Source organism: Gracilinanus agilis, chromosome 2 (assembly GCF_016433145.1).
Source record: "Gracilinanus agilis isolate LMUSP501 chromosome 2, AgileGrace, whole genome shotgun sequence".
Taxonomy (NCBI): Eukaryota; Metazoa; Chordata; class Mammalia; order Didelphimorphia; family Didelphidae; genus Gracilinanus; species Gracilinanus agilis.
In genome coordinates this window covers 480,119,523-480,140,036 of record NC_058131.1, presented here as the reverse complement: position 1 = coordinate 480,140,036, position 20,514 = coordinate 480,119,523, and the positions used below count along the sequence as shown (strand labels likewise).

Genomic DNA, 20,514 nt, shown 5'->3' with positions numbered 1-20,514 from the left:
AAGGAAGGAAGGAAGGAAGGAAGGGAAAGAAAGAAAGAAAGAAAGAAAGGACAAAGGAAGGAAGAAAGGAAGGGAAAGAAAAAAAGGAAGGAAGGAACAAAGAAACAAAGAAAGAAACAGAGAGAGGGAAGGAGGGAGGGAGGGAGGAAGGAAGGAAGAAAAGGGAAGAAAAGAAAAGAAAAGGAAGGAAGGAAGGAAAGAACTCTAAATGGGGTCATGGAGAGTCAGCTACAATTGAAAAGAACAACTAAGAACATTGTGGCTGACACATAACTGTGAAGATGGGCAAGTCACTTAATGTCTCTGTGACAAAGGCAACTCTCTTGTCTACAAGTTACAAATGAGTTGCTACTGGGACTCAATTTTTAAAAAATCTTCTTGTTACTATTCTCCTCACAAAGACCAGAGAAGGGAAATCTATTTGCAAAATCAAAGAAAAACCACAAAACTCAAAAGTACTAGGATACTCAAGGAACCAAAAGAGAAAACTAGCTATCTAACATAACATTATTAATTATTATTATCACTCTTTAATACATTGAAGATTATTACTATTGTTGGGATGGAAATTCATTTCCAACCCCCTGGTCCTTATATCAGGCAGGATCTCTTAGGATTAGAGATCCTTTCATTCTATTTAGGTAAAAAAGTTTGGAAATGTGACTGGGGCCGACATGGGGCCCCCCCAAGATTTCTGATATCCTGAGTAAGATTTTGCATTCAGCTCTCTCGCCCCATCCTCAAACCGAGAGATATGGAAAAGTGTGTAGGGCCTCTTTCCCTAGCGGCCACACCAAAAGATTTAATTTGAAGGAGCAAACACGAGGCAATCCCACAGGGATAGCTTTGGCCTCCAAATGATCCTTGATGCCTGCAGTCCTCCATCACTGTTAGAGGAGTCCTGTAGCAAAGATGAGGGCCTTAGATATGGGACTGCTTTGGCTCTCTAACCACGGATAGACTCACATCCAAGCTGTCTAGCTAAGCTTGCACCTTGCTTCCCGTTCTTTCCTTCGGAGGCAGATTCTGGAAATCAGTGCTGCTCCCATCACAATCAGGGAGTGCTCTGATTACCCTCCATTCAGGGTTATTGTTAGTCTTAACAGTGACAGCCCTTTCTATGAGGTGTATAAAAAGGAGATGAAGCAAGATGAGGCCCATAAAAGGTGGGACATGGGCTGCATAGCTAATCACAGCATTTTCTTCCCATAAAGGTCAGAGGCTTTCTGAATTGGATGGCGCCTTCCAGAGCGTATTGTCCAACCCCCTCATTTTTTGAATGAGAATCCTCAGTTAAGTGACTTGTCCCTGTTCTTACAGCTAGTTAGTAGCAGGGCTAGGATTCGAGCCTCGCTCCCTGAATGTGAAATCCAGTGATAGCACAATGCTTCTTCACTTTGAGGGTGGGAACCTTTAATGGTGGCCTGATTCCCCTCTGGATGGATTCAGAAATGCCTTCCCTTCACTCTGGGTACTCCTACCATATCTCTTGACTTCATTCAAATGGAAAAACATTAAATAACTAGGAAAAGATTTGACCTTTTGCCCCCCTTAAGGCTTAGGGTTAATAGGGTTAAGTGACTTAACCAGAGTCACACAGCCAGTAAGTGTCTGAGGCCATATTTAAACTCAGGAAGATGAGTCTGCCTGACTTCAGCATGGCACTCTAGCCACTGCACCTCCTTGCTGTCCCAAATTTTGACTTTTTCATTCCTTTCTCTGATACCAGCTTAGAATTAAAATTAGGCTCAGCTTCAGTCTTGGATAGTCATAGACCCCCAAATGCCCCCTATCTTTTAGACATGGCAGAGCCTTCCAGGAACACTTTGTAGAAGTAAGGTTTGGCTAAGGCTCAGATGACTTAGTAGCTAGCATTTATATATTACTTTACATTTGTTTTCTCATCTGATCCCAACAGCAACCCTGGGAAATAGGTGCTATTGCTATTCCCATTTTACAGATGAGGAAGCTGAGGCTGGAAGTGGTTAGGTGAAGTATGAGAGGCAAGATTTTAACTTGGTACTCAATCCGTTGTGCCACCTATAAGGCGTATATTGTCTGTCAGGGAAGACACACGGCATAATAGTTGAGAAAAAAAAAAACAAAAGAAAACACTGAATCTGGAGTCAGAGGATCAAATTTCAGTTCTGCCACTTACAACCTGTGAGACTTTGGGTGAATCCATTTCTTCAATTTGTAACGTGAGGGGGTCCTTAAAGGTCCCTTCCTAGCTCTAACCCTATGACCCTACGTGGATAAATTCTTTTCTACCCTTTAGACTTAAACATCATCAGGTCCTCACCTAGTCTCCTCCTCCCCATCCCTTCTCCCTCCACCTTAGACTAACAAGTTATATATAGAATTCAGTCGTCCTCATATCCAGAAGTTCTGGAACCCTCTACTTGTTCTGTAATAAGGTCTGTTGCCCCTTCGAGGTCCTTCCTTTCTACTCTGGCTGGTGGCAGAAGGCCTTTCCCCCTCTAGAATATAATTCTTCTTGAAGATTTGGGTTAATGCCAGGGCATGGTACAATGCCCTTCAGAGCAGAGGTAAGGAGTGAACAAAGCCTTTTGGTCTCAGTGCCATCATGCAGGTATGCACAATAGCTGAAGTTAGGCTCAATAATTATTTATCAGGCTGGTGGATTCTTCAGCCATTTTATCCAGGGCTGTTACTGCTAACTGTTTTTCTAGTCATCTTTCCACACTAAGAGTGAGTTACCACTGATCTCTGGTTAGAGAAGCAGTTGTTCAAGGACTCTGGAAAATGATGGAGATTACTCTGGCAGGATCCTTAGGTCCCGAGAACCCTTCCGTTGCAATGGATGTGTCTTTTCCATCTCTGGTACCCTTTAAACCTCTTACAAATGGCTTCTACCCCTCAACCTCCACCCCAACGGGCTGAATTAAATAGTAAAAGATCCACTCTACACAAAGCCGTTATTCAGTTGCAATAGAAAACAAATAGCAAAACACCATTCCCTTCCTTTCTCCTCAATCCCTCTGGCACCTCTCTAGTCCTAGCTGACCTCCAGTCTCAGCTTCCATCTAATCCTCATTTCAGATCTCAGTCTTCTCATTAAAAAAATCTCTCTCTCATATTCCCATCCTATACCAAAAACTTTCTGCGAAAATCTCCAAAGCTCTTTGAAATATTGTGTTAATCTTCATAATGTCCTGGAGAATTGGATTAGGTGCTGCATAATCCTTTCTCTTTTAATATTCAAAATATTGAATGAGTTTCTGAAGCCTCTGACCATTGTTCTGACCCCTAGTCCCATCGCTCACTCAAGATCTGGATTTTCCCATAGTCAGGAATCTCAGGGATGTGTTGGCATGGGACTGGCAGGCCCTTGTTCTCCCCTCTGTAAAAATATTCTCAGGCTTGTCTTAACTTTTCTAGAGCATCCCAGGAAAACGAAGACTGAAAAATTGAATTCAAGGACTTCACTGTGAGCTAAAGCCACAAATGTTGTATAATTACTTATAGTCTAAGGCAGTGATGGTAAACCTTTTAGAGATCTTAGAGAATGAGTGCCCAAACTGCAACCCTCACACTGTATGTGAGCCCCTCCCCTTTTCCCACCTTACCCCAGACAGGGGAGGGAGAAAGCACTCCCATTGGGCTGCAGAGTGGGAGAATGATATGAGAAATGTCCTTGGGCATGTGTGGAGAGGGGGAAGAGAACAGCCCACTCTTACACACTCTGGCATGTGTGCCATAGGTTCACCAGCATGGGTCTAAGGGTTAAGGAAAATTTTGGTTCACTTTGGACAGCTAGAATCTCTTTCCCTCTTCTCCCCTCAACTCCACCTGGCTCCCTGGTTTGGGGAAGAATTCATATGGAGGTATATACTACCCATGAAGGCCCCAAACTCATTCCCTACCCTCCCTGAAACCTTCCCATTTGAGGGCAGGTAAGCCCTTGTCTACTTATATGTAATTATAATAAATAGCATCTAGAGAATACTTTAAGGTTTACAAATATTTGATCCTTAAAACTCACTTTTAGATGAGGAAATGGAGACAAAGAGAAGTTAAGCAACTTGCTCAGCATCTAGCAACACAACTAGCAAGTGTCTGAGGCTGAATTTGAACTCAAGTCATAGCCCTCTATCCACTTTACCACCTAGCTGCACTTTTAGTATGGCTCCAATTTAGTTTTAGGTGCAGAAAAGGCCATTTTTACATTCAGGAGAGTTCGCCCAACCCAACAATTTGGGCACTATCCCAACAATCCCAAACATAATGAATTCAGACTTAATGATATCGTATATAGTCAGCCAACTTGTCTACTATGTTCAAGTGTGATTGTATGTGATATATGTGATTGGTGGAGAGACAGGAGTGTTGAGGGAGGCAGATGATCAAGCAACATGTGAGTATAGGTCTATGTCCTGATGCCACTGATGCCACCACCACCAAATGGTGTAGCCATGCTTCATGGTGTCAAGTCTCTGCTACCCATCAAACTCCAATCCTACCACCATGATCATGATGCCTGGAGTACAAGACACTCTCCTTCCGTCCTAAAGGAGTTTAGTACTTGGTTTATTCTTCACTTCCTCAAGTCTAGCCTTCATACCAAGGGATGTTAACATACATATTGATACTCTCTCAAACACCCCCGTTTCTTCCTCCCAATTCTTCAACTTACTTCTTTCCCATGACCTACCATGGGATGAGGACCAAAACAGAGAAGGTCATATTTTGATCTTGCCATCATCCAAAAGTACTCTGCATCCTTGTTCATGTTAGCATGGTGTTTTGCATACATCATTGATGCTGCTTAGTCATTTCAGTCATGTCCAACTCTTCATGACCCCATTTGGGGTTTTCTTGGCAAAGATTCTAGTGGTTTGCCATTTCCTTCTCCAGATCATTTTCTCAATCTATCATGTCACCTAGCTGTCCAATATGTACTAAATGCTTTTTAAAAAACCCTGTCCAATATAAATGAAATATTTTAAATAATATTTAAAAATAAAATATTTAAATATTTTAGATAAGTAAATTTTTAGGAATTCTTACCTTCCATCTTAGAGTCAAGACTGTGTACAAGTTTATATTATATAATACCAACTGGACCCTCACTTCCTCAAGGCAATCTTTTAATATCTCCCTAATCAATTTACTATCACTTGTCATCCTTGCTGTTCAATCAGTTTTTAGTCATATCTGCCTCTTCTTGATGCCATTTGGAGTTTTCTTGGCAAAGATAATGGTGTGGTTTGCCATTTCCTTCTCCAGCTCATTTTCCAGATGAGGAAACTAAAGCAAACAGGTTTAAGTGACTTGCCCGGGGTCACACAGCTGGTAAGTGTCAGAGGCCAGATTTGAACTCAGAAAGATGGGTCTTTCTGACTCTATACCCAGTGCTTTATCCATTTTGCCACCTAGCTACCCACTATCATTCCTTTTTAACTTCAACCCCTTTATGCTTACTGGCTTCCCTACTATCTATAAGTAGATTATTATATTTTATAAATTATAAAAATATAAAAAATTACATTTTATAAATATAAAAGGAAAAAATCTAGTCTCTAATCTCCAGCTACTTATATACACCATCTTGAATTGGATATCTCAAAGATATCTGAAGTTTAATGTATTCAAAACCAAACTCATTATTATCCTATCCCACCCTCACCCCAAGCTTCCCATTTTCCTAACTTCCCTATTATCATCTAGGGCAGTGATGGGCAAATTTTTTAAGAGGGGGCCAAAGGAAAGGAAATGCTCATCTGCCAGTCTGTTTCTAAAGCAACTTTTTCGAAGTTTCATTGTGTTTTATCCTACTCATTGACAGATTAGGAATAATGTCTCACTGCTGGATAGAACATTTCAGGGGGCCACATCTGGCCCGCGGGCCATAGTTTTCCCATCATTGATCTAGAGTAATGCAATTCTCCCAGGCCATCATGGTCAAAATAATCTAGGTTTCATTCTTGAATCCTAACTTTGTCATTGCTCCCCGCCCCCCACCCATGTCCAACTAGTTTTCAAATCTTGTCCTTTCTACCTTTGTCACACCTCTTCTTTCCCTTGACACTGTCACCTCCTTGTTTCAGGACCTTGTCTCTCCATGCCTGAATTATTACAATAGTGCTTTTTTTTTTTAAACCCTTACTTTCTATCTTAGTAACAACTTCAGGATAGAAGGGCAAAGGTTAGGCAAATGAGGTTAAGTGACTTGCCAAGGGTCACACAGCTAGGAAGTATCTGGGGCCAGATTTAAACCCAGATCCTCCTGATACCAGGCCTGATGCCCTATCCACTGTGCATACTAGCATCCCATTGCAATAATATTCTAATTGGTCTTCTTGCCTCTTCTCTTTCCATACCAATACATTCTTCACTAAGCTGTCAAAATGATTTTCCTAAAAAGGTAGGTCTGACCATATCTCTCCCTGCTCCCCATTCAATAAACTCCAGTCAGTGGTTCTCTATTACTTCCCGATAAAACAAAATATTTTAAATAAATTAAATTTAAGTAAAATAAATTGAAATAAATAAAATAAAATTGAAATAGAAAAAAATCATATATTTGACTCTAAAAGCCTTCCTAACCTGGCTTCTTCCTCTTTTTTCCAGTTTTCTTATATCTTATTCCCTTCTCATATACTCTGTGATCCTACTCTGTGATACTAGCCTCAGAACTGGTGTTAGACCCCGACTTGTAGTAAAGAATGTCTTGTCTCCAGTGAGTACGTAATGAATGCTACATGAATTGAACTGACTACAAGGGTTATTTTCAGACTACCTCATTTCCCTGAGGCTGCTACAACTAAGGAGCTCCAATGGTGAATGCTGTTTAAGCCACTGTCCTTTACTTGGCCATAAAGGCCAGAATCTACATCTTTTGACAGAGCATTTTCACTGCTTATCTCCCTTAACTATAATGTTCTCCTCATCTCTAGCTCCCAGATTCCCTGGCTTCCTTTGAGTTTAAATGCCAAGCTTTTTTTGGTGGCAGCTAGTGCTCAGTGGATCAAGAGCCATATCTAGAGATAGAAAGTCCTGCATTCAAATCGGGTCTTAGACACTTCCTAGCTGTGTGACCCTGGGCAAGTCACTTGACCTCCATTGCCTAGCTCTTATCCCCTTTGGAACTAATAATAAATATTGAATCTAAGATGGAAGACTAGGATTAAAAAACAAGTATTTAGTTTATATTGGACAACTAAGTGGTACAGTAGATTGAAAGTCAAGTTCAAATCTGACTTCAGACACTTCCTAGCTGGGTGACCCCAGGCAAATTACTTAACCCCCATTGCCTAGCCCTTTCCCCCCTCTTCTGCCTTGGAACCACTATACAGTATTGATTTTAAGACAGAAGTTACAAGTTTATTTGGAGGGAAAAAGCCTTTTCTGGGGATATTGAATGTCTTTAGGCCGAAACGATCTCCAGTTTATCCAGGCTTTAGCTTGTTTATTCATAGTTATGTAATGTTACACCCAAAGCCTATTGGTTTGGGACTCTCTTCTCATTGGTGGGGATGAACGAACATCCTGTCCTCTATGAGGGTGGGTCAGGGGGAGGCCCTCGGGAGAGGAGAGAGGAGGGAGGAGGGAGGAGGGAGGAGGGAGGAGGGAACTTCAGTCTTCTCCAGTTTTCCTTGAATCCTCTTCACCTGGCCCTTGATGAGAAGAGAGTCCCATTCTGGTGGGCTTTGTAACTGGGGTTCCAGTTTGCATGTTGACCTCGTTAACTCCCTGAAAGGAAAGTAATTTTTGCCTTTTTGGAAAACCCTAGAACTTGGCACATAACGAGAAGACAGTACTCAATGGAAGAGACTCTGGTGTTGGGAAAGATGGAAGGTAAAAGAAGGGGACAGCAGAGGACGGGATGGATAGATAGTGTCATGGAAACAACAAACATGAACTCGGACAAACTTTGAGAGATAGTGGACGACGGAAGGGTCCACGGGATTCTGAAGAGTCAGAATCAACCGAACGACAACAACAAAGGGCACTTAGCACAACAGCAAATACTTAATAAATTCTAGTCTAGTTGACTAACTGATTGACAATAGCCAAGGTAATATGGTATGACTCCAGTTGTGCATGAGGCCAATGAGAGACAATTCTTTTGGGGCAAAAAAATAAAAAATAAAAGACTAGTTCATCAGGCTCAGGAATTACCTCTTCTGTGAAGCTTTTCCTGATTCTTCCCACCCCATTCCCCCAATTGAAAATAAATTTTCCCTCTTCAAATTCTTTTTTTTTTTTAACATCTATACAGAGACTTCTCCTTTGTCCTCATCATATCTTACACTGTTATCAGACTTAAAAAAACCCCCACAATAAACCCTTACCTTCTGTTTTAGAATCAATACTAAGTATCAGTTCTGAGGCAGAAGAGCGGGAAGCACTAAGCAATGGGGGTTAAGTGACTTGCCCAGGGTCACACAATTAAAAAGTGTCTGAGGCCAGGCTTGACCACAGGTCCTCCTGTCTCCATCCACTGAACCACCTAGCTGGCCTCCTGTATTTTACTTAGTTGTGTGTTTGTCTTGTCCTTTCTATTGGATAATAGGCTCCTTGAGAACGGGAATGGTACAATTTTCCATCTTTATATGCTTAGCACCCACTTCTATGTCTTGCCCATAGTGGATGCTTAAATTAATCAGTTTGTTGAATTGAATTGGATCAGACAGGTCATCTGAGTGGCAAAAGAATAATAAAATTTTAGTAATGAGAGAGTGATAGAGTGAGAGCTTATAACTAAGAAATAGTGACTGAATTGTCTGCAGCCTTTCCTGAAATCCTCGAGCTCAGGACTTCCTTGAGGGTCCTTTAAAATTTTAGAATCATCCATGCAATGAGCAAGTTGCTTACCCACAGGTCAGTGGTACCAATCAGAGTCTCTGAGAAGCTATCAAAGGAATCTGTCAATCATTCCCATAAACCTGTAATTACCTAACCCGGAGGTCTTTCTGTACATTTCGCTCTGAAATAACGCTTCTTCCTTGATAGAAAAGTCAAGAACCGGACTATGAGCTGGGAAGGGTATATCAGTAAAATTTTTTTAAACCCTTACTGTCTGTCTTAGAATCAATGCCATGAATCAGTTCCAAGGCAGAAGAAGGGTGAAGGCTAGGCAATTGGGGTTAGGTGACTTGCTCAGGGTCACACAGCTAGGTGGCAAATGTTTAACAATTGTCTCTCCAAAGGGAAAAATGTCTTCAAGACACACTTGTAAATTTAATCTGCATTATTAACATTTTATCCATCACTTAAGTCTAAGAAATCAACAAAATGATAAAGCCCTAATTTATAATATGTACTGATTTATGAGGTATAAATATTCACATTGAAAATTTCAAGCAGAAAATTTAACAATCAGCTTTCAAAAGTCATCAGTTGCGCATTTTAAAGAAACTGACCTACCTTACTAAGTCCTTATCACCACCTCTAGCTCCCTGTATTAGGTAGGGAATAAAATTATTTTTCCAATAAAACATAATTGGGAGACTCATAATAATAATAGCATTTGCACATCACTCTAAGATTTGCAAAGTACTTCATAAATATTATCTCATTCTATCCTTACAATCACCCTGAGAGGTTAGTGCTGTTATCATTCCCATTTTACAGATGAGGAAACTCAGGCAGACAGCAGTTAAGTGACTTGCTTATTGGTCACATAGCTAATACGTGTCTGAGGTCAGATTATTAACTTGGGCTTCTCATGACTCCAAGTCCTGCCTTCTGTTTGCTATGCCACCTAAGTGCAGGTTCAGTTGAGGATTGAATCTTGGAGAAGTCATTTCCAAGTTAGAACCCGACCATTCAGAACAATGAATGGGTGCAAGCACAAAACATTATACAACGGCAGTCCCTCGGAATAGCTACTATGTCACTACAAAGACAATTAGGAGGATAAGATTCTTTTCCATCCAAGGTTGAAATCCATCCAAGGCAACTCCAAGACTGCTCGAAATGCAAATATACGCACAGACTTTATCCCTAGCATTGATACTTCCCCTGAGGACTAGGATGGTTTGCCTACCTGGTGCGAGGGGTAAGGGATGGACTTGGGGGAATGGTACGCATGGCCTCAATTTTTACCCAGAGAATTATCAAACACCACACTTATACCCCATCCCCAACTAAAGTAGATTTTTATGCCATGGCAGTACCCCGCATCAATGCTAAAGGGATCTTTATTCCATCAATGCTAAAGAGGTCACTATTCCAGCTTGGCTAGAATGGCCCAGAACATCTGCATCCATATGGCCACCAGAAAAAGGACCAGACACAAGGGTAGGTGATCACCTGCAAGTTTCCTGAGTGGGAACCAGAGGCCAGGAGAACCAGGGGTCTGGGCTGACTTAGGAGAGCGTGAGAGGACCTCTCTGGCTGGGAAAGGCATCTGAGAGGATGAGGGCAGTAAGAAAGGGCAAGAACACAGATCTGTTCTCAGCTGGAGATTCAACAACCACAAGATAAATTCCATTAACCTCAGGTATCCCCCAGAGGTAGTTCCCAGCTTTTTTTTTTTTCACTCTTGATCTAGGGCACATCCACAACCACATACCAGGTGGGAATAGGAAAGGTTCCTATAACTGTAGATCAGAAGTCGAGCTAAGAACTCACATGGATTACTCCCTTCTCAAGTTACCTGTAGCCCCTGCTGTCTCTTCCACAAACTGTATTTCTTTCTTTCTTTTTATTTTTTTAAACCCTTAACTTCTGTGTATTGGCTCCTTGGTGGAAGAGTGGTAAGGGCGGGCAATGGGGGTCAAGTGACTTGCCCAGGGTCACACAGCTGGGAAGTGTCTGAGGCCGGATTTGAACCTAGGACCTCCCGTCTCTAGGCCTGACTCTCAATCCACTGAGATACCCAGCTGCCCCATAAATTGTATTTCTTTTTTCTTTTTTTTTTTTAATTTTAAACCCTTAACTTCTGTGTATTGACTTATAGGTGGAAGATTGGTAAGGGTAATTGTATTTCTTGATAGCTGCATTAGTCACATCTCCTCAACTATACTGTAAACTCTCAGAGGGCAAGGATTTTGTCTTTATATCTCTCACATCCCCTACTACACTTGTCACAGTATGCTGTAGGAGTTTAATAAATGCTCGCTAACTTTTAATAAAATGTCCCTTAATAATAACGGCTTGTGTGAAGGCATCATCCACTGGGACCGCATGTTCTCAGTGGGTGCCTTCACATTTCCCTCATCCAAGTCACTATATCTATTCCAGGCAATAACTCTTGAAGATCCTGTCCAAGTATGTGTTAGTTTCCTATATTAGAACATAGACTCTTTAAGGAAAAGGACTGCTTTTTCATTCATTCATTTAACTAACAGTATGCAAACTAGGTTATCTTATTCGATCCTCACAACAACCCCATGAGGAAGGTGCTATTATTATTTTCATTTTACAAATGAGGAAACTGAGACTTGCCAGGGCTATACAGCTAGTATCTATTATGTTGTTGAGTCATTTTCCAGTCATGGCCAACTCTTCATGACCCCATCTGGAGTTTTCTTGGCAAAGATCCTAGAGTGGTTTGCCATTTCTTTCTCCAGCTCATTTTCCAGATGAGGAAACTGAGGTTAAATTGGGTTACGCAACTTGCCCAAAGTCACCCAGCTAATGTCTGAGGCAAGATTTGAGTTCAGGAAGATGTCTTCATGACTCCGAGCCACTGTACCATCCTACTTTCCGTCTAGTATCTATTATAGTACAGTGGAAAGAGAACTGGCTTTTGAACCTGAGTTCAAATTCCACCTGGGTCACTTACTAGCTTAGACAAGTCACAGCTTTCCCAGCCCTCAGTTTCCTCATCCCTGAAATAAGGAAGCTGGTCCATTCCAGGTCTAGGTATGAGTTTCTATGAGGTCAAATTTGAACACGGTTCTTCTCTGCTACAATCCTTGCGCCCTCTCCACTACGCAAACCACCTGGCTTCTTGAGATACTCATCAACCATTACTTTTACGCTGACCACCATAGATATGGATATAGTAAACAAAGAGGGATTTTTAAGAGCAGCTCACAGAAGAATGAAAAGCAGCACTACATCCCGACCCAGTGGAATGGGTACCTTAGAGGGAGGAAAGGGACCAAGTCTGGGAAGTAGGTTACCTGTATCCTGTCTTCAGGAAGCTCTGTTTTCATGGCCAGCATCTCCCTGGCATAAACATCTGGGTAGTGGGCTTCGTTAAATGCCTTTTCTAGCTCCTCCAGTTGGTAGGACGTAAAAATTGTCCTAGGGGAAACAAAACTTGTTGAAGATTATGGGAGCAGAGAACGCCATATAAGTGATCAATTGTCAATTAGACTGATGACCCTCCCCAGCCCTTCCTTTTCCCCTCTACTGCTTCCTCCCCAAAGGAACACAAAAACACCTTCAGTAATAATAATAATAGTGACCAATAGCACTTTAAGTTAGACTGGCAACTCTTTCCTACCTTTCCTTTCTCCTCCAAAGGAACATAAAAATAACTTCCATAATAATGACAATAATAATAATAGTAATTTTATTATTTACAATTTTTATTTTAAAATATTTAGCATTTTTTTAAACCAATTACCTATAATAACAAATTTCCACATAAATTTTCTGAAGTTATACGATCCAAATTGTTTCCCTTCCTCTGCCCCGGATATGGTAAGCACTTCAATCTGGGGTATATATATATGTATATATATATTATTGCTATTATTTATGTTTTGTGCACACAAAACATAAATAATAGCAACAATAACTAGCATTTATATAAAGCACATTCAGTTAGACTGATGACTCTCTCCAGCCCCTTCTCTCCCTTTTACCCCACAAGAAGGAACACAAAAGCACTGTCAGCAATAATAATAAAGATGATGATGATAATATCTAGCATTTATATAGCACTGCAATTTTTGCATCCTGCTTCACACATATTATCTCATTCAATCTTACAACATTCCTGTGAGGTAGGTGCTATGATTATACCCATTTTACAGGTAAGGAAACTGAGGCAGACAGAAGTTAATACTTGCCCAGAGTCTCACGGTCCAAGGGAAGATTTGAATTTTGGTTTTCCTGACTCCTGTTCCAGCACTCTATGTACTCTGCCACTGAGCTCCCTCAGAGGATTGCTTTGCTTACTGTTGGGGCCATCTGTTGTACATCTACTTCCAATGGAGAAGTCAAGGCAGTATAGCCTATAGTCCTACATGGGTCCAATATAGCCAGGACCTTCTATTGATGTACTACTCTGAAGGACAAAGACTCAGCTCCTTCTATTCCTTCTACCCAGAAATAGTACATAGAATTATGCAAGCACACAGCTGAACTTCTGTGATTGGACCCCAAAATCTCCCTTCAGCATAGCATGTTGTTCTATTTGAACCGGCCAATGCCATTTTATTTTATTTCTTTTTAAGCCCTCACCTTCTATCTTAGAATCAATATTTAGTATTGGTTCCAAGGCAGAAGAGGGGGGAAAGGGCTAGGCAATGGGGGTTAAGTGACTTGCCCAGGGTCACACAGCTAGGAAGTGTCTGAGCTCAGATTTGAACCTCCTGTCATTAGGCCTGGTTCTCCATCCACTGAACCACCTAGGCTGCCTCTGACATTTTCTTTAAACACTTAGCTTCCATCTTAGAATCAATACTGTGCATTGGTTCTCAGGCAAAAGAACAGTAAAGGCTAGAACAAAAGAGGTTAAGGGACTTGCCCAGGGTCACACAGCTAGTAAGTGTCTGAGATAGATTTGAATCTAGGCCCTCTCATCTCTACGTCTGGCTCTCAATCCACGAAGCTACCTAGCTGCCCCCCTGGCCATTTTATTTTGAAGTCATTCTGTGTTTGATCTAGGAAAGGTATCTTCAAAAATATGTAGCAGAGAGAATTCTTAGATCCTGCAGAAAGGCTTTTCAAAAAGTACTCCACATACTGAGAAAGGTAAATAGATCTATTAATCTCTATCCTCTTACAGATATTATTCATGCATCCAACAAGCATTTCTTTGAATCCTTTCAAAGCTCAGAGATTTCTTATATTCTTACTGTTGCTGCAACCCAAGAAATACATCCTGCAGAGTCTCTCATCTACTATCTTCCCTCCTCTCTTTCCCCAGCCTATTTTAGCTTGGCGTAAACCCTATAGCATTATTATTATTATTCTGCTTTATTCTCACTGGGCTCCCTAAAATTGCAAATAGATAATATTCTATCATCAGTTCCCTTGATAGCTGAATCAAAGACACGTTCCCTGACCATATACTCCATCTCCCCTCTTTTTTTTAAAACTCTTATCTTTTGTCTTAGAATCAATACCAAGGTATTATATGTTCCGAGGTAGAAGAGCGGTAAGGGCTAAGCAATTGGGGTTAAGTGACTTGCCCAGGGTCACCCAGCTAGGAAGTGTCTGAGGTCAAATTGGAACCCAGGACTGATCTGGGTCTGTTTCTCTATCCTCTGAGACACCTAGTTGTCCCTTTCATCTCTTTTCCAAGACAGACCGCCTCCTGGAATTTCCATCCAGACCCTTCCACTACCCCTATTCTCGATAGTGTCCCCAATCACACAGGGTACAGATGGGGTATATTGTGATCTCCCAGGGAAGAACTTCAACCTGCTTTTGCCTGTCCTATGACAAGGCACAACCTCTTCCTTCTCCAGATTCTGTTCTCATGACTGTTTCCAGGGGACATTTGCCTAGATACTGTTCAACACAGAACATTGTAATCCAAGCAAAGTTTCAAATGCTGAAGCTGTTTTAAAAATATTCTATACTTGATCCCATTGGAAATTCTATTGGATCAACATAGATCAACTACAGGACTTTAAAAACACTTAGAACTCCCTATCCTCTTCTCCTCGAACAAGGACATAAAAGTTTCTCTCAAAGGAAAATCACAAACGTAGTTATTTGTTTTCAACTCAATTCAATAAAAAACCCTTATTAAGTATATACTTCGTGCAAGACTGTGGACAGCGGGCCAGAGATCGATTTAAGATGGTCAGGGAATAGTTGAGAAGGAAGAAAAAAAATCAGCTTATTAGAAAGTTACTGGTTTGACCCTAAATCGTTTCTCCTCTTTTCCTGTTTTTAAATGCTCAAGTATACAAAAGATAAATTCTTTGGCATTTTGAAAGTCTTCTCCTTTCTATTCCATTTCTCTTTACTCCCTCATATTCACTGGAGGGTCTTACCAATAGAAATCACCTCAAATACAATTCCCTTTTGTAATTATTAAAATGGATGAGGACAGGTCATACCATCTGGCCAAGGTCAAAGAGAGGATCAGAGGTAGATAGGACTCCAAGAATCCCGGCTCCCAATCCATTTGATTTGGAAGGCTGTTCATTAAATCCAAGTCTAGTCTCCACTAACACCAATCCTGATTCTTCCCTTGGTCTGGACCCAAGTCCTCTATCTGCCCAGTACACAGTGATCTTCTCCCCATAAGTGACCCAAATCCCACATTTGGAGAATGGATCCCTGTGTCATTCAAAATCTGATCCTAAGCTAATCTGCAAAAGAACTCGGTTTGCATTTTTAAAGGAACTGAAGAATCTTCTGGCGACTGAAGGGATTCACATTCGGAGGATCTAGTTCCGTTCTCTGTATCCGGCTTTGATTGTTCCCAATCCCTCCTCCCCCACCCCTAGTCAAGAGAGGTGTCTGGTTAGGACCTGGATTATCCCTAAGAGATAAAGATCCGACTGCCGCCCAGTTTCTTTTGTTGAGCTTCCTTAAATCAGAGGAGCAAGGGGAAATTTACGTCAATTAATGAAAACAAAAGTGTCAGCAATTAGCAATCCTGCCTGGTTCTCTAATCGCCTCTTCCCCCAGATCCTTACCTTTGGAAATAACGTTCAGGGGTGGGGAGGTAGAGTACCTTGCTAGAAATCACAGAATGGAAGACTTCCGATGAGAGAACTCGCTCTCCTAATGAAAGTGACCGTTTGGGGACAATTGTAGTTGTTTAGGTTAATTTCCAGGGTCGGGGGTCTTTCAAAACATCTCATCTCATAATAGCGCATAATTTTAAAGCAGATTTCTAGGAATGTCTATACTTTAAGACTAAGAAGAAAGACGTGAAAGACTCCCTAATGATCTCCAACAGATCTTTCAATTTTTTTCCCTAGGTGGATCAAATATATGGAAAGAAAGAGAGAAGGAAGGAGAAAGAGACAGACAGACGGAGGGAGAGACAGACAGACAGATAGACAGATGGAGGGAGAAAGAAGGGGGGGGGGGAAGAGAGAGAAACTGCAAATATAAGGAACATCACGGGAAAACCCAGAGGATAAACTTTTTTTTAAATGTTAGATACTGGTTTGAGAGCTTGCAAAACACTGCTGCCATTTATTCAGTAGTAGTTAGCTTTAACTCTGATCCAGTACCTTCATCTCCTTTATCCCTCTCATTCTAAAGAGATATGGGGGCAGAAATGGAGAGGGAGCGTTAATTAGGTAGGATCTTGGGGGAACATAAAATTCTGACAGAAAACAGGAGACTAGATTAAGATAGATTCAGAAAATGGATTTGGGCCAAAGGAGAAGCCACTTGAAAGGAGCCTATGTGGTCATTTTGGGGACAAACTGCAGGTTTATGCTTATTCAAGGGTTTACTAGAGAGAATTCAGTTTGAGAGCAACTTTTGAAAAAGGAATAGGAATATCTTCTTCACAGTAATGACATCAGGGATTACTAGGGCAGAATATTGTATATATGGGGTAGTTTTGTTTTGTTTTGGCTAATTGTCTCAAGTAGAGCTTAGTTTAGAGGAGGTGGGAGTAGGAAATGTTTGTGATATTAAGACAAAAGGCAACTATAAAATGTATTTTTAAAAAGAGAGATAGCAAATGGAATGTCCAAAGGGCAAAAGATCAGAGGACAAATAGGAGAGAGCAAGCATGAAAATGAAATCCAGTAGATGGAAAAGAAAGGGATTGCTAGGATGAGGGGAAGAGAGGAGGAAAGAATGGAATCAGAAATAATCTAGAGGTGTAAGAAGCCAGGGGAAAGCAGGAAGGGGACTAAGAGTAGTAAGGAGAGTGGGGAAGGAGGGAGAGAGAAAGAATTAAGGTTAAAGGAGATTGAGAGGATAGAAGAGGAGCATCTAGTGATGAGGAAAGGTTGAAGGAAGAGATAGTATGGGTCCTGGAAGATTACAAGCTGGGATCCAGTCGCTTTCCTGGCAGCCTGTGTAGGAGGGAGCCCCTGCTATGTTGTGGCAGCCGCGAGGCGTAGGAACCAGCTTATGTTGAAAGGGGGAGTGAATTTGGAGGGAGCAGAGAACCTGGTGCAGATCTGAATAATATGCTGACGCACTAAAATCTAGGTGGCTGTTTTCCCCATTTCCACTTTGTCTAGGACCCGGATTTCTGCCAGTTTCGTTTCGGGTCTAAAAGGCAACGAAAACACGGGAAGGGCCCCCAGCTTCTCATTGCCCTGACTTTGACCCACACTCCCGACTGTCAGAGCACCATATTTCTCCCAATAACCCCAGGCTGCTCCTCTCCACTCAAGGAGCCTTTGCTGAAGAAACAGGGGTGCAGAACGCGGGGTGGGGTTGAGGACTAAGTCCTGAGGGAAGAGAGAGCTGGGAGGTAGCTACCGTAGAGGTCTGCTCTGAGTCTTAGCAGTAGGTGACTAGTGAGTGAGTGGCCCTTACCTGTGTCGCCTCTTCTTCCGTTTCTTGGTCTGGTTTAAGGAAGATTTGGTCATTTTTCTGTCGCTGGAAGAAACATCTTCAGAATCTGAAAAGGGGAAGGAGGGACATGCAGCACATGGGGGATCGCCCCTCCTTTGCTCTGGTTCAGTAGTGGTTGTTGGGTAGGGGTCAGACTTTGGGCCCCGAGGGCTGCTGTCTGTCTTGGAATCACCCCTATCACTACCGCTATCCCCACCACTGTCCAGAGGATGCGTCTTACACTCCCGTGCCTGACGCAGATTTTTAAAAAGATTTGTGTAGGTTTTGTTGCGATAGAAAAGGAATGGGAAGGAAGAAGATCATGGTGCCTTGAAAAACTCGGAAGAGGGAGTGATAAGCAAAGTAAAGGGAGAAGCGGGGGTCGGCGGGGAGGGAAAGAGGGCTTGTGCCCCGAGTCCCCGGGGAGACCCGGAGAACAGAGGGAGCGTCCTGGCTCTGTGTCCTCCCCCCTCCCTCTTCAACACACACACACGCAGGAAAGTTGGACTGAAAGATCCAGGAACCGCTGGCAAGAAAACCTGGCTTGAACAGGTGGAAGAGGAGGGGAGGAGAGAGGAGAGCAGGAATGGGGGGGAAATCGGGGCAAGAGGTTCATTCACCCTCTCAGGGTCACCTCTACGGAGGAAGTACGTTGAAGGCCCGATATTTCGTGGCTGGAAAAAGAAAGAAATCAAGAAAACGAAAAATAAGAGAAAGAGAAAAGAGGCTGGAGGGGAGACTAGAAATGAAAACTGGGCGTCTGGGCAGAGCAGCACCCCGCTTGTTGGAGGGGAGAGGAAGGAGAAGAACGGAGGGGGTGGGGAAGAGTAGCTGAGGCCAAGATCCGAGCAGAGCTGAGATGCATCACAGTCCAGGTGCCAGAAATGGCTTGTTGAGAATAAATAAATAAAATTAATTAATTCATGAAGATAGGGGTTGGTTATTGAAGGTTAGATGCCTCCCATCCGAGAGTTTTTTGGTTTTTGTTTTAACTGGTGGGGGCTGGAAGAAGGTGACATTTCTGGCCAGTTTTCGTTGGTTTTTATTTTTTTCGGAGGAGAAATTTTTGATGGTTTAAACTAACAATAACAATCAAAAAAGGCGGGGTGCTATAGAGGGGGGATAAGAACTCCGGACTCGGGCGCTGGGTGGGCAGTGACACCATTGATTCTAGCGAAGCCCGCAGCGGTTTGGGGCTCCGCAGTCCCCGGAGTGGCGCCGCCGGGCCCGCTCCCCTCTCAGCAAACGAATGGGGCTCCCTCCCAGATCGTTTCCCACCCCCCGCCTGCCTGGCCTTCAGAGCCCCGGCTGCAGGGGCCGGGAAATGAACCGGGATATCTGACAGCTGCCCCAAGAGATCCGCGCCCCTCGAGCGTCCGGCTCCGTTCCTCCGAAACCCCCAACGGGCTCTGGCACCCAGAGTCCTCTCTCCTTCCCTGGCCCTGCACCCGGAGCCGCCCGCCCGGACCTCAACGAAAGGCGGCGTCCCGGTTTGAGGGGGCCAATCCCGAGACCCCGAAAAATTGTGAGGCGGTTCCTGTTGGCGGGCGATCAGAGGGGGCCTGGGCTGAGCTCGGGCAGACCACCAGGGTGGGGATCGGGTGGACACTGGGGATACTGGGAAGCGGGATCCTTGGGATTCCCTGCTCGAAGCAGGGGTCTCGGTTCCCCTAGCTCCGGCCACTTTGTGGGCCACTAACTTTTTTCTTCTGCCTATCCTGGGGAGGGACTCCAAGGGCGGGGAATGGACAGCTGTCTAGGCTCTCCTCCATCTCCCCCTTTCCCCCAGCCATCATCCATCCCTTCTTGCTCGACTCCTACCTGAGCTGGCCGTCTGGCTGGTATCGAGCTGCCCCGAGGCTCTGCCCAAGGGCTGCAGGTGGACATTCTGGGGGTCGGACAGGACTTCCAGGAAGGTGGGTTGCGTGTAGAAGCCCGGGAGCCCCCCTGTCCCTAGGAGCCCCATGCCCCCGACGCCGGCCGGGCTGAGTACCGAGCGGGCGGTCAGCAGGTGCCCGGTAGGCAAGCTGTCCAGGGCGGCCCGCGGATGTGAGCTGGGTGGCTCCTTGTTCAAGCCCAGAATCTCCTGGATGCCGAAACCCGTGCACCTGGGCGGGTTCCCCCCCGAGTTACTCTTGGCCACAGTCTCGGCTTTGGGTTTGCTCAGCGCTTCCCCGGCTTTCCCTGTCATCTCCGGGTGTTTTGGAGGGGCAGAGCCCGAGCCGATTTTTCCTCCCCCCCACCCCCCCTCCTCTCTCCCCTCCTCTTGAAGTTGGTCCCAGGTGCCCCCTCTGGTGTCTAATGCTCTGGAGCCCCAAGGAGATTCCCCTTTTATCCAACCAGGCAGCAGCCCAAGTGGGGTCAGAGCTGAGCAGCCAATCACCGGGGCCAAGAGCGATTAGGAATTCCAAAAAATTCCTACAGGCTACAGGCGGCAGGCGGCACAGAGGGCCCCAGGGGCACCAGGACAGGGACCGAGAGGCCAAAGAGGGCTCCTGATCAGGCTGAGAAGGGCTTTGGTCAGAGAAATCCAGATCGTTTCCAGGGACAAGACCTGGAAGACAGGCCCCTGTTTCTAGGGCACAGCATGGCAAAGAAGTGTGGGGGCCCAAAGGGGAGAACAGAAAGACTGATGAAAGGGGACAGAGGTACAACTGAGGCAGATGGGAAGAGGGGAATGGTGGCAGGGGTAAGACAAGAAGGAGCGTGTGGGGGGAGTCAGAGGCTGAGAAAGAGAAGATGGTAAAGACAGGGTAGAAAAAGAGTCACGGCAAAAAAACAAAACAAACGAACAAACAAACAAAAAAACTGAAAGGTCTAGAAAACAGCCAAGGAGTCTCAGATCCAAAGAACATGTCCATGTAGCAA

At 43.7% G+C, this 20,514-nt stretch overlaps 1 protein-coding gene across 1 annotated transcript in view; it reads right to left on the bottom strand.

Annotated features, from left to right (window-relative positions):
• The window catches only part of VSX2 (visual system homeobox 2), a 34,552-nt gene extending 14,715 nt beyond the window's left edge, over positions 1 to 19,837 (bottom strand). The window contains exons 1-3 of the mRNA XM_044662072.1: positions 19,468 to 19,837; positions 17,629 to 17,713; positions 12,102 to 12,225 (exon numbers count right to left, since the gene is read on the bottom strand). Coding sequence (XP_044518007.1) covers positions 12,102 to 12,225; positions 17,629 to 17,713; positions 19,468 to 19,837 — 579 coding nt within the window. The remainder of the gene's footprint in view (positions 1 to 12,101; positions 12,226 to 17,628; positions 17,714 to 19,467) is intronic.
• Between the last annotated feature and the right edge of the window lie 677 nt (positions 19,838 to 20,514).